This window comes from Trichoplusia ni, chromosome 2 (assembly GCF_003590095.1).
Source record: "Trichoplusia ni isolate ovarian cell line Hi5 chromosome 2, tn1, whole genome shotgun sequence".
Lineage (NCBI taxonomy): Eukaryota > Metazoa > Arthropoda > Insecta > Lepidoptera > Noctuidae > Trichoplusia > Trichoplusia ni.
The window spans coordinates 3,215,922-3,234,160 of NC_039479.1; the positions used below are offsets into that span (position 1 = coordinate 3,215,922).

Below are 18,239 nucleotides of genomic sequence, written 5' to 3' on the forward strand. Positions count from 1 at the left end.
GAATATAGAATTTATAAATAAGTTTTGAACAGAAATCAGCTTCAATGCTGTAAGTTATTTCAGTAGACCACACCAATAGGAATAAAAACAAGCATTTAAGTAGACATTATTTATTTTTGTTTTTAAAACTAATTTATTTACATTTATGGTAATATTTAACTATATTTTTTCTTAATTAATTAAATCTAAACCTTAAAGGGCTTGAGTAACCTCCCGGAGTGTTGATGATTCTGTAAAACAAACACATTTTATTATCGATGTGCCTTCTTGATTCACAAGGCATCAATCAAGTCAGTTTAATTTACTTCAGCAGTAAACGCAGCAATCATTATTACTGTAATTTTCGGTCAGAGGAAGATCGATTATCTTTTCAAAATTTGTCTATAAATCTCAGGTAAACATTGCATCATGTAGAGTCCGCATCATCACTTATCAATATTTTGAAAGAACTATTTGAAACTTGACATGTCACTGACTAAGTCCTTAGCCAAAAGAATTACTGTAATGTTAGGATAATCTACGTCTCAGATGCTGCAGAAATTTAATTTAAAAAAAAACCTAAATCCCTATAGCCTTTAGCATAGGTATAGATTCAATATGAACATACTGCGATATATGTACGAGTACATTACAGTAGGTCTGTTACAACTTAACTATCTACACTGGGCTGCATACTTACTCATAGATAATGGGACCGTTTCCTGAAGGTCCATAGACGGGGGCCTTGTAATGGCTTCTCTGAGGAGTCACTTTGACGAGAGGCTTTGGGTAGGCTGATGATGGCCTGTTGTTTGAAGACCTGGCTTCGACAGCGCTAATGGGTTGAGGTTTCTGTGTTGAGACTTCAGCCACCTGTTAACAGAGAAGTGATAATCAGAATATAAAAAAGAGAGGACATAAATATTATTTAAACGATGACAATTATCGAAGTGAAGAAAAAAACTTAGTTGGAATTTTTGTAATTGTTTCTAGCCTAAATTATTCCCAGATGAAAGGGATTGTTCGGATTGGTTTTACACGATATTGCAGTTCTGGTTCTAACGCCCCGCAAGTACTATATTGACTTTTTAAAGCTACGCACTACACACAAACGTTGAAGAAACCTTGAGCGAGGAAATCGCCAATCGATACGCAATACATACGAGGTAATTTGATGATCAATATTCAAACCTATGTAAGAAAACGCGACTAGCCGTGGGGCAGAAATATGTTGGCATTCTTGTATTTTATCTTAACATTAACACAACTTGAAACAATAACAAGTTAAACTTAAAAAAGTTCCGTAAAAAAATTTAACCAACATTGTTGACCACCTATTTTCAATAATTCTGCAGCAAGACGTTTTAATAATTAATCATATACAAACAGTCCAGTAATTCTACAATGCCTTATGAAGAGAAAAAATACATTAAACATTCATACATTCTTGTGCAATTACTGTGATATTACTAGTCTTAGGGGACCGGGTGAAGTATGTGAAACAAGTTGTGTTAAACACCTAATTGTTTGCTATGTTGTTCACCAATACGTTGTAGGAGTGTGTTCATAGTGATTTCCCCAATACGTGGATATTATTGAAGTTTCTCTTCCTCTACCAAGAAGTATCAGGTTTTTATCGGTCATTGTTTTATATAAATACTTTGGAAAGGGTGATTTTATGTAGTTATCTTTAAGATTATCGTGCTTTGTTATCCAATTTTATAACTCTGTAGTTAAGGATTTACTTCTGGGGAAGAGTTTTTGTAAATGTCTCCATTTCCTTAACCTTGATATTTTGAACCTAATTTATTAACCGATAACGTCTGAAAGAAGGTAAAAATATTCGAATGTAGATTTAATTTCTAAAAATTCTAGAATAATTATAAAACACTTACGGTTTCATTCTCTTCTACGAAGGGAACCTGTGGCACTGGGGGGTCGATGAGACCCAGTTTGGCGGCTACCATGTCGATGCCTGCCCTGGCGAGGGTGGAGCCCGCAGACGTCGCGCCGTTCAAAATGGAACCCAAGATTGCACCCGCAGCAGCTTTCAGTGCTTGACCTGTGAAAGAAATTCAATAATTTAGATTATTTAGATCACGTTATTTATTTTACATTAAATAAATAAATAAATAAATGCGGACAACATCACATACATTGTTCTGAACCACCAAAGTAAGTTGATAAAGCACTTGTGTTATGGAATTCAGATACAACGAAGGTACCACAAACACCCAGACCCGAGACAATGTAGAAATGTGAATTTTTACATTGACCCGACCGGGGATCGAACCCGGGACCTCAGAGATAGCGACACCTTGAAACCGGTGCGTACTCCACTCGACCACGGAGGTCCCATCGGCCCTCATCTTGGGAAAATCGACTGTCATACCAAGAAATTAGAGAATATTTTTCATTGATCACCGTTAAATTCGGTTTGGTTTAAGAATGTCTAAAATTCTGTCTAAAAGACCGTCTAAAATCACAACATTTCATCGACGAAGTAACATCTGACAAGAATTGAACAAGACAAGATCTGAAAACAGGTCGTAAGGTCGTATGACGTCAAATATTTGGCTATCGGTGCAAAGATTTTCTTTAGTCACAAAACAGTATTGAGTTTAAATATGTCACCAGCATAGAAGAGTTAGGTGAATAATTGTATGAAGTATGAATGATTACCTTTTTGCACAAGACCTGAAGTTGCAATATCAGTGATTTCAGACACGGCTTTGAGGACAGCTTCCTTGCTAGCGCCGATGGTGTCAGCTTTGATAGCGGCCAGGTCCTGCGCCGCCTGGCTTGCCACAGCTTTGGCTGCCAGCAGGTTGAAGGACATGGCCGAGGGTATCAGGGATGAGAAGCAGGCGACCTAGAAAAATAAATTAGATATTATTTAATTACTATAGAACTTTTAATTCTAAAAAACTTAGAAAAATACTTAGTTATACTGCCAAAGTTTAAAAGTTTCTTTTTCAGTTTTAGATTAATATTAACGATATATTGCTATTCTTTAGGATATGTAATATTATTATTAATTTGCGTTTTGGTTGCTCACTGCAAAGCACAAGAAATAGTACAAGATCACCGATAGTAGTGCAAGGAAATTATTTGTACAAAAAACTGTAACTGATCGACATGTTAAGAAGACAATAAAGAGGCAAACTAAAGAAAACAAAGCAAAGCAGGTTCGACAAAGTTCTGTAGTGCGCATGGAAAATGAAATCCAAATAAATATTAATAACGTTTTTCATACAGTTAAGTAACTTACCGATAAAACCAAAAGTTTAAATTCCATCTTGAAATATAGTTTACACTTTTAGTGCTTGTTTGACGAATAGATCTTTGATGATACTGATTTTATTTCACGTTGCTGACCGTTTTATACTAAAACTATTAGTAAAAAGGACATTTGTTAACGAGTGTCATTAATTAAAGTCCTGTGACGTAATATAATTATAGTATGCAATTAGGTAAGCACCTGTTGGCTCATTTCTATAATCTACGTATTCTACTTTCTTTTTATGATATCTATACCTACTAATATATAAAGCTGAAGAGTTTGTTTGTTTGAACGCGCTAATCTCAGGAACTACTGGTCGAAATTGATTTTTTTTTGTGTTGAATAGACCATTCATCGAGAAAGGCTTTAGGCTATAAGCCATTACGCTGCGACTAATAGGAGCGAAGATACAATGGAAAATGTGAAAAAAATCAGGGCAGGTATAAATCATAACTTATATCTTCTACCCACGGGGACGAAGTCGCGGGCAACAGCTAGGAACTATATAACTATTCTTTTAGTCATAACTTGAATAATGAAGTAGGTTAGTTACACAAAGGTTTGATACCCTAATCAGTTACATACTGGCCTATAATGTTGTTCACGACATGATGGAATTCCAAAAATTACAATTACCTTTGAAGAATAAATTAGAAATTAGTAAAATAAAGAATAAAGTTTAAAATGTTACTCTAAATTGACTGCACGCTTTTCATAAAATCTCAATTCTCAATTCAATTGTCAATTCTTTATTATAGCATTCCATATGTTAAATACAGGTGTTACATTTATAATATACATACAATATGGACCCAGTTGGGCACAGCTTAAAGAAGTTGGAGAGTAGCTTATTCTAAAACTATAATAATATTATATCAAAATGCTTTGATAAAACTATTTATTGATCACAAAATTAAAATTAAAAAAGAAATGTTTTGTACATATGTCTAGAAGCATACTCATATATGTACTACTAAAACGCCAATTGAAATTGTGTTCCCTTACTAGGGGGACAAAATAGTGTACCTTATAAATCGTGGATAACACAGCGGAACAAACTCAAACTGAAAAACTTGAAAGACTCAAATAGATAGCTACTTATCTACTACACAATAGGAGGAAGCAGGGATGCAAATACAAAAAATTGTCCATTCGTCAATCAGATATTGAAAATTGACATAATTTTTGAAACTAGCTGTTGCCCGCGACTTCGTCCCGGTGGGTAGAAGATATAAGTTATGATTTATCCCTGCCCTGCTTTTTACACATTTTCCATTGTATCTTCGCTACTATTAGCAGCAGCGTGATGGTTTATAGCCTAAAACCTTCCTCGATGAATAGTCTATTCAACACAAAAAGAATTTTTCAATTTGGACCAGTAGTTCCTGAGATGAGCGCGTTCAAACAAACAAACAAACTCTTCAACTTTATATATTAGTATAATTAGTATAATATAAAGTATAGATAGATAAGTTGTATATTCAGTATCAAATCAGAATAAACAAAATTAACATCCAACCTAACAATGTAGGTTCCATTAGAACGGTGGCTGTCTGAGAGAAGACGGTAAGTAAACATAGTTTTTGTATAGGAGTCATCAAAAGAGAAAGAAAAAAAAAGAAGAAAAAAGAGCTCAATCATTATTTTAATATGTTTTTTTTTGTCATGCGAGGAACAAAAATGCATAACGAAATTGAATCGAAAAATTTCAAGTGTAACCATGAATTATAAAAGGAAAGACAGAAGAGCCTAATCTATACTAATATATAAAGCTACTAATATATAATATATAAAAGAAGAGTTTGTTTGTTTGAACGCGCTAATCTCAGGAACTAATGGTCCAAATTGAAAAAATATTTTTGTGTTGAATAGACCATTCATCGAGGAAGGCTTTAGGCTATAAACCATCACACTGCGACTAATAGGAGCTAAGATACAATGGAAAATGTGAAAAAATCCGGGCACGTATACCTAAATCATAACTTATATCTTCCACCCACGGGGACGAAGTCGCGGGCAACAGCTAGTAAAATATATTTATACAAAATAATAAAACTAATAGGGTTTCGTTTTAATCATTGGTTATTAGCGGTAGTAGTTCTTGGTAATCCCTAAAATACTCCTAGATCTTTCTTTTACTAATATAAAAAAATAATATGTATCATAGTCAAAACACAACTTTATTTTAAATTTTGATGTGATAATATATAATATCTTATTTTCTGTACACTTTTTTAGAATAAATATGAGCTTGATAATGATTAAAGGGTTTTTTTATAAACTAACCAAGGTATTCCAAATATTTATCTGTGGGATTTCCACTGTTCCACATGTTACCGAAACTCTCAAGTATCATACTTTATAACGAATAAATTATTGTAATTATCAAACGTGTGATAGGAATAAAATAGAAAAAAAACTTTGTTTTCTAAACATCTACCTATATTTAAATACTAGTTTTGTCTTTGGCTTCGGCTGCGTGGATAACGTATGCTGTAAAAAATCTGACGCTGTCGGATAAAAATCCTCAGCATTAATTATTTCACTATGTCGTACCTCTCAAAATTGGTCTAGCTATTCGAGCGTAAAATGATTAAAAAATACGTACATACACACTCATAAACTTGCGATGTATTACCATTGATGTGTTTTAAGCAAAAAGTCAAAGTATTTCCCATTTTGAAGACATCACCGCGTTCACAAATTTAGAGCTTTTTTTTAAATTTCTTATGGGAAATAATTAAAAGACACTTTGGGTTGAGTGGAAGGTAGTGTCAGGTACTTACTGACAAAAACCAACCCAATTTCATTGCTTAGCCACAAATAAAATAAACCAAAGCTTAAATTAGCCTTTTTTATTTCGTTTTTACTATATTTTAGTGATTTAGCATCGAAGCCAATCTGAAAACTTGTACTCTTAAAATGTAGTTTAAATCCTGTTTTACAGCTGCTTTGAAAATACACTGTATAGCACTTGGCATTAAAAAAAAAACTACGTAGGTGCCAGTTTTTTTTTAACCTATTAGTTTGTCACCAGGAATTAAATGAAAGTTGTACGTAGAATAATGTTAATTTATCGTTTATTTTCAATACTTTAATTAATTTTTATTTATAAATGAAATTTCGTCATCATTTCTTTCCATATTGGAACGCCTCGAATGCTTGAGCATCAAATCTGGGCATATCCATTATCCTGAAAAGAAAGTCAAAATTCGTTCCATAAATGTTTTAGTAGATATGTGTATGTAATTATACTGACTCAAAAATATACATATTTTGTGTAAGTAAATTACAATTCTTATTTAATTCAATTAACGTAATATTTATTATACATTGGGAGAGCTCTTTGTCCAGCAGTAAGACTTATAATATACAAAACATCGTAGGCAATTTTTAAATAACCATTACTATAAGTACTATTTAAAAAGTATATGCGTACGCGAAACGTGATCCAGCGGGCCTTTTGAATCCGTGGTGGGTGGTTGGTTTCCTGTAGAAACTCCTTTCTGGCACTACTGGAGGGTAGATAAGAGGATGGTGGTATTGAGCAGCCGGCGCAGGTGGGGGATAAAAAGATGGGATGATGTTGTCCTGAAAAGAAACATGAGATAAGGAAAAGTATTTATGTTGAAAAATTGTAAAGAAATGGAATTTCCATGCCTTTTAGCTTTTGGATGATTTTATAACTGTTATTTTTTAAAACGACCCCCCTAAGGAGTTTAGTCATTCGGGCTATTGTTGCGGGAGTTTCACAAACATTCAAGTCACTTGCTGTACTCACCCAGACACATAACAAGCATGAGTGCACCACACATAGTCTTGTCCTACGCTGGTTTCGAACCAGCGACAAGTCGCAAATACAGGATCAATTTCAATTACCTTCACCACTTAGCTAACCATGCAGTCGAAATTCAATGTCTGACCTTTTTGATAAGTGATGTCACTTATCTATAGACTTAGATTTTAACATAATGGGAAGAAGTCATACTTACAGGCCTGTTAATGACGATGCGGTTTGGCGGTGGGATCAATTGTGGTGGTTTGTTGATGCATGGTGGCTTCGGTGGGACCATCCCAAACTTAGCAGCGATCAGGTCCATCCCAGCTTTAGCGAGCGTCGATCCTACTGACGCGAAACCGTTAAGCAGAGATCCTGCTATTGACACAGCTGCATTCTTGATAACTTGGCCTGAGAGCAAGAAAAAACATTTGTAAATATTTCAATTATTCATGTTATTTTGACCTTGCTTGGATTTGTATGCTCAAGATGCAGGTTTGCAGAGCAGGCAAAGGACCAACGTGATTTTTTCAAAGTTAAGTATTTCTACTTTTTTATGTATTCATATAAAGGAAAACATTGTGAAGAACCTGGATTATGAATATTGGAATCTGGAATCGCTAACCCGCCGCGATTTATCATAGTGATCAATGCTCAAATGTAGCAAAAAATGATCTAAAGTAACCTTTAAGCGCTATTCCATTAGCAGTGATGTCAGCTATGTCAGAGAAAGCCTTCAGAACGGCTCCTTTCTTGGCGCTGATGGTGTCAGCTTTGATAGCGGCCAGGTCCTGCGCCGCCTGGTGCGCCACCGCGTGGGCTGCCAGCAAGTTGAAGGTCACCGCCGAGGGTATCAGGCAGGAGAAGCAGGCGACCTGGTGAGATGAGGAACTTAGAACAAAGACTTACGTCAGCTCTTGAAGTAGTATTATTATAGTTCTCGGAGAAAACGTCGCTTTACGCGGTTTATTGCACTGTCACATTTTCATTTGATTCCAGTTACTTTAAAAATGATTGTAAGAACTTCAGTACACGAAATCAGATATTTCTTTAAGTGACGATGTGGCTTAAATTTGGAGATAGAAAAGTCCTAGTTCCTTGGAGATTGGCCTAGATAATATCGAAATTTGTAGTATCCAAAATAATTTGAACAATCTTACCGATAATATGAGTAACTTTAACTCCATTTTGATTCGATGTAAATATTATATTTTTATCAAACGTTTTTATATTTAGCCTCGTTTAAACGAGACCTTCCTTTTTACTAATCTTTATTATACATTGTAGATGGCTTTATAGTAAAAATATTGGCTTTAGTAAATTTGAGCAATTACAAATGACATTTCTATTAAGCTAATCATAATTAGATAGACATTGCTCCATAAATCGTTGAGCACCACCTGTGCTCATTTGATTATTGAAGTCCATTAGGAAATGAGCATGACCACGATCTGATATTGTTATCCTATAATAAAAAACGATAAGTATTTCAAAATGTGCAATGAGAATCATACTTGAAAATAATGTAAGGCGCCTGGAACTTTTGTTTTGCAAATTGTTCAGAAAGGTTCTCATTGCTACAGCTTTACATGTTTATGACCTCTCCCACCGTCAGCGATCCTTAAAAACCTACCCTTTGGGTACCCTAACTATGGGGTCCTAAAAATAGATGTGACAAAAATGTGTGATAAAAGATTCATTTATTTATTTAATAAACATAATAATAAAAAATATCATCACTTTGTAGATTAAAGTTCTCAAGAAGGCCTCTGCACGTTGGACCTGTCTCCCCGTTCACGCCTTTAAAAAGGACCGGGTCTCTTCTCATGAAGTTAACACGTGAATGAAAAGAGAAAACAAAAAAGTATCAATTACTTATCAATCTACTCTAACACAACGATCAACTCACAATCCATTTTATACTTGTAGGAAGTACTCAAACTAAATGAATACCTAATGCTATGCTATGCATCTTAAAATTGCATAACCTATATTCAAATCTTAGAATTGAATGAGTAAGTGAACATCCTCTAAATTTCTTGCATAGTTAGCACTTGTGAGAGTTTGTTTGTGTTTACCTAAGTTTACTCGGAAACTGAACTTCCATTTAGCTGTAAACCATGTCACTGTGTTAGTCGGGAAATATACAAGTATACGCTAATTGTTTCTGTCACCGGACGTTTTCAGAAGTGGAGTACCTAGATACCTACTGTATCTTTTTAAATATTTATTTTTTTTGCTGATTGAAGTATTTGCAGGAAAGCGTACTCGGATGATAAATTCTGTTGACGTATTATAACTAATTAACATTTTAATACTTTAAATATTCCGCATGTTTGAAAATGTATAAAATTTCTTGATCATAGGGCACCATAAATATTGTTTTTATTTTTGCAAAAATTCTGGTTATTTCAAATGAGGTCACAGTTTCCTGTTTTATTAAGGTCAAACTGAATGTCTTTTAAAATAATTAAAAAGAAAACTTTTATTGTATTTACAAAATTGGGTGTGAAAGATTAAATTTAAAATACTGTGACACTGGAAGCCGCATAATTTGAAAAAAGGAATCAATAAAGTGACCTACAATTATTCTTCTTATTAAAAAAAAAACAAAAACCAAATTTTTATACATAATTTTCTGGTGAAAAGATAATGTGCAACTTTTGATATTCTAAAAACACAACCGTCACGGCTCCATTGTTTTCTTACGCTGTATTTAGTTCAATTTTATATCAATAAAGTAGTTCAAGTTCAAGGAGTTTCACTACATAAGTATCACGAACTACGAAACTACTTCAGTTATGCACCGAAAATTGAGATTCACGTTTGTTCCGAATTGAGTAGCTCCTTCTTTTTGAAAGTCAGTGTATAAACATAGAAAAAAAAACACACCAAACATGAATAAGTTAAAACACGTGTTGCTAAAGGTAAGATTTTCCTTATTATTTTTATTAAAAACTGGTTATTGTGGCCTGGGTGTTTATTTTTTAAATAGTGATTAATTAATTTTTGACGTTGGCGCTGCGTCACCGCGCAGTCATTTAATAAAACCAGATTTTTCTTTTCGAAATATGAAAAACCTGTCTGTAGTATTGTTATAAGTCGACGTAGCCATAAATTTGTTAATAAATAGGTATTAAATCTAATTGTTACAACCGACAAAAAAAGCTATCGATGTTAGTATGTATGTACACAAAAGTGCATTGTCAAAATTACGGTGTGTGCGTGAAACACCATAGAAATCATTCAAAAACTGATTTTAATTTACCAATCTCCAAAAATATGATATGCTAATTTATTCGTTTATTTTATTTCAGCTGATTATTCTAACAGTACTCCTGGTCTTTTTATATACAATAGAAGTGGATGCGAAAACAAAGAAACATTCACCTTATTCAATGTCAAAACATGATTATAAACATTTAGAGAAACTTCATAAGCAGACAAAACGCAGTGCTCATGGGAGATCCTGGCCGAAAGCGAATTACGGGAACTACGGACTGCCGCCATATTTAGTCTATAATGGTAAAGTGGGGGCTTACTATCCTTACTTCAAATACCCTGAAAATGTTGTTAGACGAACCATGAACAAATTGTATAATAAATATCATTGATCTGGCAAGATCCTGTTTTTTTCTTCATTACAAAAATTCCCATATTCCTTCAAAGAGGAAGATTTCCTGATTAATTTCATAAAAATGAGAGGGAACGCTTTGTGAAAGACATCAAAGCGCCATCGGGGAACTTGTCGTGCAACACTAAAATAAATTATGATTTTGCTAACAATAGATACTATATCACACTTATAATACAAACGCGAAAGTAATATGAGTGTTTAGTATTTTTGTTTGTTCGTTATCTCTTGAAACAAAAACGGTTAGTCCGATTTTAATGAAATTTACCTTTATCCACCTTTCACATTCTTTAAATATTGCGTTATACAAAGTTACTTAGATGAGCATCTGCATAATTAAACTGTTTTAATTACTCCTAAACCATGAGTCAGATTTCTAGCAATAAACGAAGTCAATTAAGAGCTATGATTGGAAGCCCCCCCCCCCCCATTAAAATCTATGATTGGAAGATTTTGAACTAGAGCAACATAGGCCAATGCATTTTTTATAACTGAATTAATTTTATATTTATAGACTAAGGAACGTCAATCGTTTTATCACGTTTTTACTAAAAATAACATCTTGACTTTACTGTATGTTAAGCCGAAGTCAATTAATTGAGTATTCAATCATAATCAAGCTTTATAATAGCTTTCATTTGATACGAATCATAATTATTGCAACTTTTGTTTAACTTGAAATGATTTTAAACGTAATGTGATCAATTATTGAAAATCGTCTATTTACTTATGAACTTTGACATGTATAGCACTGATTAGGAAAAAAAAACCAATTAAAAAAATGGAAGTTGTAGTAAAAAAATTCTTATCTACTTTTGTTATCCTCTAACTGTAGTCCCGTAAAAAGAGTTGTACAATATCCTGGATGGGAAAATAAAGTCTTTCACAGCTTACTGTTTACGATCATCACGCCAATGTGCGCGACATTTCGCGGGTTCGATCCCCGCGTAGAACAAGTGTTTATCTGATCTAAGAACGCCTAATCCAAGTTTGAGTGTCCTTGTGCACGTGACTTAAACGTTCGTGAAACCCCCCGAGATACATGGATTAGAATTCCTTTGTGCGGGAGTCGTTCGAAGAAAAATCACACAGAAAATACCGGACGAATTACACATCAACAATTATTTTCCTTTAAATTCAAATGCGTCAAAGATAATTTACTACTTATCAAAAATTGAGCAAAACTTGTGTCTGATAGGTACCTTCAATATTAACCAGCTAATTAACATAACCAGAATATTACCGCCCAAAATTTCGTGTTACATTCCAAGTAAAAATTTATATATTTTTTGGAAATGAAGATACTGTCTGTTTTTGGAAATTAAACAAAGGAAAACTTATCTGCGTGGCTTCTTTCCAAATATTAGGTTCGCTTTTTAGCGAAGCTTTAATAAAACCACTTTTCCTCATCAAACTCCATCAAATTCCCTTCAATCATAGACACTTAATCTTCCTGCCACTGCTACTGTTTCCAGATGGCCTGCAAGCTTGTTTTAATATACCACTATTTTAAGTACTATTGCATAAAGGATAGTAAAATCATGTAAGGTCATAGATACCAGGAAAATCAACTATTGACATATTTAAAGTTTAATGCAGAGTGGAGCGCATCGACGATAACAAAAATAAATGATGCGTTTAAGTGCAGAAGAAATTTATAAAAAAGTAACACCATAATTTTTTCCTGTTTTCTTTGTACCTACGTTTGCTTTCCTTTTAAGAGCACATGAAACTTTTTTTGAATGTTTTCTTTTTTTTAAGCTCGGACCTCCATCATTCCATCTTTCTTTAGCCACGGATACCAGACACAACTGGTTAAGTAAACACACATGCGTACAGTCCATTATGTATGTACCTACATAATTATTATAACTATGACAGCCTCTATGCTGAAGTCAACGTACACAAGTACGTTGACAGTAAGAAATATATTTTTATCCTCGTCTTCTCGTAACCTGGGGTTTGCCAGTTCGTTTATTTTGAAATAAGTAAAATTCCTTGATGTTTAAAATGTACAAAATGTAACCATCATAATCTAAAGCTGTAATTTATTCATACACTTAAAAGCGGACGCTTTTTTATATTATGTTTGTACGATTTAAAAATAGTGAAAAGTTCTAAGATATAAAAATAAAACTCAATAAATAATTTGTCAGTTCATTTTCCCGCGTATTAGTGCTGTACAACAAACATAAACCATAGATAACGAAAAAAATACATTAAGACCTCAGGACGTGAAAAAAACATTTTTTATTACTTAGTTATTTGTATTAAAACTTGATTTTGAAACTCGCCAGCGGCACAAATAGCCCGCAACAGGATAATACAAGTCGCCGGGGTCAGCTGATCGGGTTTACACATCTTTAAACCCTATGCGAGTATATAAGACTTGTTTGGGTCGCCAAGGACACAGTTGTGGGTCCAACGTTGTTTCTATTTCGTATTGTGTAGCATGGCTAAGTTTGTGGTAAGTTTAAATCGGAATTTAAATGAAAAGAGTGTGGCCATTTATATTTTCATTAAAAATATTTTGGTAGTAGGTACTTACTGGCTAATAATGACAATAACGAAAAGCGCCTAAAGAAGTATAGCTTCAAAATTAAGAGAGATTAGTGATGTGTATTTACTTATCGAGTTATGAGTGGAGTGCCTAATGTTTATAAGATTTTCTGTGCTGATGATTTCGATGAAATGTGAATACTTAGAAAGGTGTGACGAATAATCCAGATATTTCGGTGAAAATAATCTCCAACTACCTCGTGCGAGACGTTTCTTAATCAGTATTCACAACATTTAATTTTCTTCCATAATGAGTGAGAAATATTGTACAAGTTGAGTTATTTAAAAGACTGAACATTTGTGTTTATTTTTTCAGATTCTCCTGGCGTTAGTCGCAGCTATTGTGACACCAGGTAACCAATGTTATTTATGTTTGTTACAAACCTACTGAGGGCGACGTGTCGCGGGTTCGACCCCCGAGCAGGACAAGTATTTGTGTGATTCACGAATGTTTTCGTTTGAGTGTCTGCGTGCATATGACTTAAATGTTTGTGAAACCATCGACACAAGGAGTAATCGTTATTAGAAACAGAAAAACAAATCCTAGTAATAGCACAAATAATGTGCAATCAGTTTATAACTGTGATGTAATATTATAAACAACATTTAGTAAATAAAAAGTAACTGCGCCTGTAGTATTGTTATACAAAAAGGTTTTCTACTTAACTAATTCGATTGTGCAGGATACACCTATGGACCATACGGTGGCTATGGGGGTGGCTACGGTGGGGACTACGGTGGCGGTGGACACGGCGGGGGCTACGGCGGGGGCTATGGCGGGGGCTACGGCGGCGGCTACGATGGGGGCTACGGCGGTGGCTATGGTGGCAGCTATGGCGGTGGCTATGGCGGCGGCTACGGAGGCGGCTATCACGGACACGGCCACCAACACGGTCACCATGACTATCACGAGCATCACAAGCCTCAGCACCAGGAGGAAAAACATGAACAAGAACAAAAAGTTGAAGGACAGAAAGTAGTCGAAAAATACCCAGGAACGCCGACAACTACTGGGACCGTCATCGGTGCTATTTTAGAAGAAAAACAGAAAGAAGCTGCTGCTGCTCAGACCAGATTCAAGCAAGACTTTAATGGGTACAAACGTGAAACTGCATCCGAAACTCAGAAAGGTCAAGTCAGTCTCTCCAGCCAGGCTTCCACAGCGAGTGCACAAACTGGGTCCGCACAAACTACTTTTGAGAGTCAAAAATCTGTCACTCAAAAGCCACATAATCATGAATACGGCGGCCACCAACACGAACATAAACATGAACAAACTCACAAAGTTGAAGAACAGAAAGTTGTAGAATTAAAGCCTGAGATACAAGAAGCCATTGCTAGCATCTTCAATCAACATAAAGAGGAACAAAAGCAGGAATCTGTAGCCCAGGCTGCTGTCAAACAAGAGACCAGTGGATTCAAACAGGAAGCTGCATTTGAAACTCAAAAAGGAGCCCAAGTCAGTGTATCTACAGCGTCAGCGAGCGTACAAACTGCTTTTGAAAGCAAGAAAACAGTGACACACAAACCAGTTACTGAATACGGCGGCTATGGTGGTAGCTATGTTGGCTACCAAGGGGGCCACAGCCACCAACACGAGCAAAAACATAAACACAAGGTCGAAGAACAAAAAGTAGTCGATAATAAACCTGAAGTGCAAGAAGCTGCAATTGCAACCGTGTTTGGTGCTCTTCAAGAGGTACAACAGCAGCAGGCAGTCGCCCAGACCAGCTTCCAGCAAGAGTCCAGTGGATTCAAACAGGAAGCCGCATTCGAAACTCAGAAAGGCGGCCAAATCAGTGTCTCCAGCCAAGCGGCAACAGGAAGTGCACAAACTACTTTTGAGAGCAAGAAACCCGTAACACAAAAGCCTGTTACTGGGCATGGAGGTTATGGCGGCTATGGTGGTAGCTACGGTGGCTATCATGGGGGCTACGGCCACCAACACGAGCAAAAACATAAACACAAGGTCGAAGAACAAAAAGTAGTCGAAAATAAACCTGAAGTGCAAGAAGCTGCCGTTGCAACCGTGTTTGGTGCTCTTCAAGAGGTAAAACAGCAGCAGGCAGTCGCCCAGACCAGCTTCCAGCAAGAGTCCAGTGGATTCAAACAGGAAGCCGCATTCGAAACCCACAAAGCAGGCCAAGTCAGTGTCTCCAGCCAAGCGGCAACAGGAAGTGCACAAACTACTTTTGAGAGCAAGAAAACCGTAACACAAAAGCCATTTACTGGGCATGGAGGTTATGGCGGCTATGGTGGTAGCTACGGTGGCTATCATGGGGGCTACGGCCACCAACACGAACACAAACACAAGGTCGAAGAACAAAAGACATTCGAAAAGAAACCTGAAGAGCAACAGGCAGTTTCTGGAACGGTCATTGGCGCTTCACAAGAGGCACATGAGCAGCATGCTGTCGCCCAGACCAGCTTCCAACAAGACGCCAGTGGATTTAAACACGAAGTAGCATTCGCAACTGAAAAGGGTGCTCAGGTCAGTCAATCCATTCAAGCTGGATTCGCGAGCACCCAAACAGCGTTTGTCAATGCCCAAACTGGAACTGCAACCCAAAAATCAGTCAATCACAAGCCAGATAATCATGGAAGTTATAAAGGCTACGGCCACGGCCATGGCTATGGCGGCTACGGCCATCACGGATATGGACATTATTAGCGTATCAATATAAAAAACCCATGCACTAGAAACAGCTTTAATATAAGATGTAAAAATAAAGAAAAAATCAAGGACTTAGTTTTTTAATACTTCCGATTACTATCGTCTGACTATCATTCATAAGGAAAGAGAAGGGAGGGGCTCATTTTTAGGATCTAATAGAATTTAAGGTAAAAGAGATAGAAGTTTGTAATGTTTAATAAAACTAAACCAATCAAGGGATTGGTAAATAATAGGTGTTATGCAATAATATCTTATTTTGGATACTTACCTCTTTTGGCGAGAACTTTGTGGACGTATTTCAAAAGAGAAAAATAATTCAAAATTATATTCCATTCTAAATTTAAAGTTCATATCAAGAAAATCGTGAAGCAAAAAATTCAGTATACATTTAAAATTCATCATAAAATCATTAAATATTAAAACCAATAAAAATATTATTTTTGCTTTAGAAAATAATTTTAAATTATAAGCAACTGCTTATTACATTTTTCATTAGTATATAATAGAATAATAATAATTTAATCTTTCAACATGTTCGGCTTTGGAGGTGAGTGAAATTCAATATTAAGTTCTATTTTGTGCTTTCTTTTAGTTCAGTGATCTCTTGTTGATTTCCCCTTCTTCACGTTTGTTTCATGCAAGTTTAGGCGCCTCGTGTGGTAGATTTTGTAAGTTCTGTTAACTTGCGCAGGTTGCGGCGGATTCGGCGGCGGTCAAGGATTTGGCGGACCTCAAGGGTTCGGCGGCTTCGGCGGGCAGAACTTCGGGCAAGGAATGGCCCAAGGCATGCACGGTGGATTCAACCAAGGAGGATTCAGGCCCAACGCAATGCCTGGTCATGGAGGCTTCGGCGGAGCACAGGCGAGCGGCGGTCAAGGGTTTGGCCACAGCCACGGTGGATACGGCGGCGGCATGCAGAACGGTTTGCAGTCAGGAAGCCAGGGTCAGAGCGGTGGCTACAGCAGTCAGCAGCCGCAGCAGCACGGGTACGGCAGCCAGGCCGGGTACGGTGGCGGCTATCAAGGCGGATACGGGCAATAGAGTAGTGCTGTCCATGTGCAATTTAGCTATTGAGATAAGTGTAACAAGTTTGTCATTGAAAGTCAGCGTCATCGTTATGTCTTTTGAAATAAAACGTGTTAGTTGCTTTAAATGTGTGGTTTTATTTAATAGAGGTAAAGCTACTGGTAGTGGTCGTACAAAAAGCTTATCAGTGATTCTGATATTATACAGCAATCATATGAGGACCTGTAGGTTATCACTTAACAGGTGTTACTTACCTAGCGAAGGTTGCCCACAGACCTCGTACTCACATTAGAGAAGGGGAGAAGTGTAGTCTGACTAAACCTGCACTGCTGTGCAACGTCTCCAACGTTTAGGCCGTTGTGTGCTAATGCGTAGCAATTCATGACGCACTTTTGCGCGCGGGTCTTTGATCCCTGAAGTGCTATTCCGTTATTACCAGAGAAACTCGTAGAGGAAAAACTGCTTAAAAAAAGTATAGCAGGGTTCCCACTACGCCGGGCAGCGCCCGGCAAATATGCCTCGCCGGTATCCAGTTTCCAGCAGATCTGGTGTGCATGGCAACCGCCCCGATGGCCGCCAGTCGGGCTGCAGCATTCAGAACGACTGGAGCGGTCTTAGCGCACTGCGAATCTACTTTCCCGTACAAATCTCTTGATTGTGGTCAGCCGCATTTCGGGTAACCGCAAGTACGTAGGCACCCGCCTTTATATTACTATACAGTCAGAAGGGTCGTGTTAAAATCAAACACAAAAATCATAAAACAATAGTATTTATTTTTTCATTGTATTACATGTCGTCTATCTGAATAATTTCCGACATTACGTCTCGTTCGTAACCAAAGGCAACAGAAAATCAAGCACAATGTCTCTTTATATAAATCTATCACATATGAGAAAATCTACCATTTGTTTAGAAAAATACACGTCCTTAGTGCTTTGACCGCCTAAACTATGTCGCACCAACAGACCGAAAAACTACGCGAGTGTTTATAAATAATACTCTATTCACTACATATAAATACCACTCCCAATTTAACACTACCAATTAACATTTAAATTATTAATTTCTCTGACACACTCACGGCTTTCTTCAATCTGTTGGCTTTATAATATTTTTATCATCGTTACACTGTGCATATATTTAGACTGTGATCATAAAATTACATTACATTATTACTATATAACAAACGCACCCTCATAATATGATGTTATAATTTCCCATTAATTTCACTATGATTAAAATTTAACTTACTTCTCTCCAAAATAAATAAATCGCAAACATCTAAATAAATATTTAAATTCTACTA

The 18,239-nt window shown here is 36.2% G+C and overlaps 4 protein-coding genes across 4 annotated transcripts; 2 read left to right on the top strand and 2 right to left on the bottom strand.

Annotated features, from left to right (window-relative positions):
• Positions 1-144: 144 nt before the first annotated feature.
• On the bottom strand, positions 145-2,853 carry LOC113500996. The gene is made up of 4 exons (XM_026881962.1): positions 2,662-2,853; positions 1,875-2,041; positions 680-852; positions 145-230 (listed from the first exon to the last, which is right to left on the bottom strand). Exons 1-4 carry the CDS (start codon positions 2,816-2,818, stop codon positions 176-178), a joined length of 552 nt encoding a protein of 183 aa, XP_026737763.1. The 5' UTR covers positions 2,819-2,853; the 3' UTR covers positions 145-175.
• Positions 2,854-6,391: 3,538 nt separating this feature from the next.
• On the bottom strand, positions 6,392-7,566 carry LOC113501004. The gene is made up of 3 exons (XM_026881974.1): positions 7,255-7,566; positions 6,702-6,853; positions 6,392-6,455 (listed from the first exon to the last, which is right to left on the bottom strand). Exons 1-3 carry the CDS (start codon positions 7,360-7,362, stop codon positions 6,392-6,394), a joined length of 324 nt encoding a protein of 107 aa, XP_026737775.1. The 5' UTR covers positions 7,363-7,566.
• A 5,560-nt stretch (positions 7,567-13,126) lies between these two features.
• LOC113501371 (hornerin-like) lies at positions 13,127-15,904 on the top strand. Its single transcript, XM_026882507.1, has 3 exons — positions 13,127-13,141; positions 13,550-13,586; positions 13,917-15,904. Exons 1-3 carry the CDS (start codon positions 13,127-13,129, stop codon positions 15,902-15,904), a joined length of 2,040 nt encoding a protein of 679 aa, XP_026738308.1.
• Positions 15,905-16,359: 455 nt separating this feature from the next.
• LOC113503689 (glycine-rich cell wall structural protein 1.8-like) lies at positions 16,360-17,060 on the top strand. The gene is made up of 2 exons (XM_026885754.1): positions 16,360-16,454; positions 16,599-17,060. Exons 1-2 carry the CDS (start codon positions 16,439-16,441, stop codon positions 16,946-16,948), a joined length of 366 nt encoding a protein of 121 aa, XP_026741555.1. The 5' UTR covers positions 16,360-16,438; the 3' UTR covers positions 16,949-17,060.
• Positions 17,061-18,239: the final 1,179 nt, after the last annotated feature.

Bases quoted from the DNA above. Each gene is read 5' to 3' on its own strand.
- LOC113500996 (XM_026881962.1), bottom strand. From the start codon at position 2,818: ATGTCCTTCAACCTGCTGGCAGCCAAAGCTGTGGCAAGCCAGGCGGCG. The intron at 2,042-2,661 runs GTAATCATTCAT...TTTCTTTCACAG, and splicing joins TTCAGGTCTTGTGCAAAAAG to GTCAAGCACTGAAAGCTGCT. The intron at 231-679 runs GTAAGTATGCAG...TTTGTTTTACAG, and splicing joins AACGGTCCCATTATCTATGA to AATCATCAACACTCCGGGAG.
- LOC113501004 (XM_026881974.1), bottom strand. From the start codon at position 7,362: ATGGACCTGATCGCTGCTAAGTTTGGGATGGTCCCACCGAAGCCACCA. The intron at 6,854-7,254 runs GTAAGTATGACT...GTTTCTTTTCAG, and splicing joins GCATCGTCATTAACAGGCCT to GACAACATCATCCCATCTTT. The intron at 6,456-6,701 runs GTACGCATATAC...CTTTCTTTTCAG, and splicing joins CCCGCTGGATCACGTTTCGC to GATAATGGATATGCCCAGAT.
- LOC113501371 (XM_026882507.1), top strand. The intron at 13,587-13,916 runs GTAACCAATGTT...TCGATTGTGCAG, and splicing joins CGCAGCTATTGTGACACCAG to GATACACCTATGGACCATAC.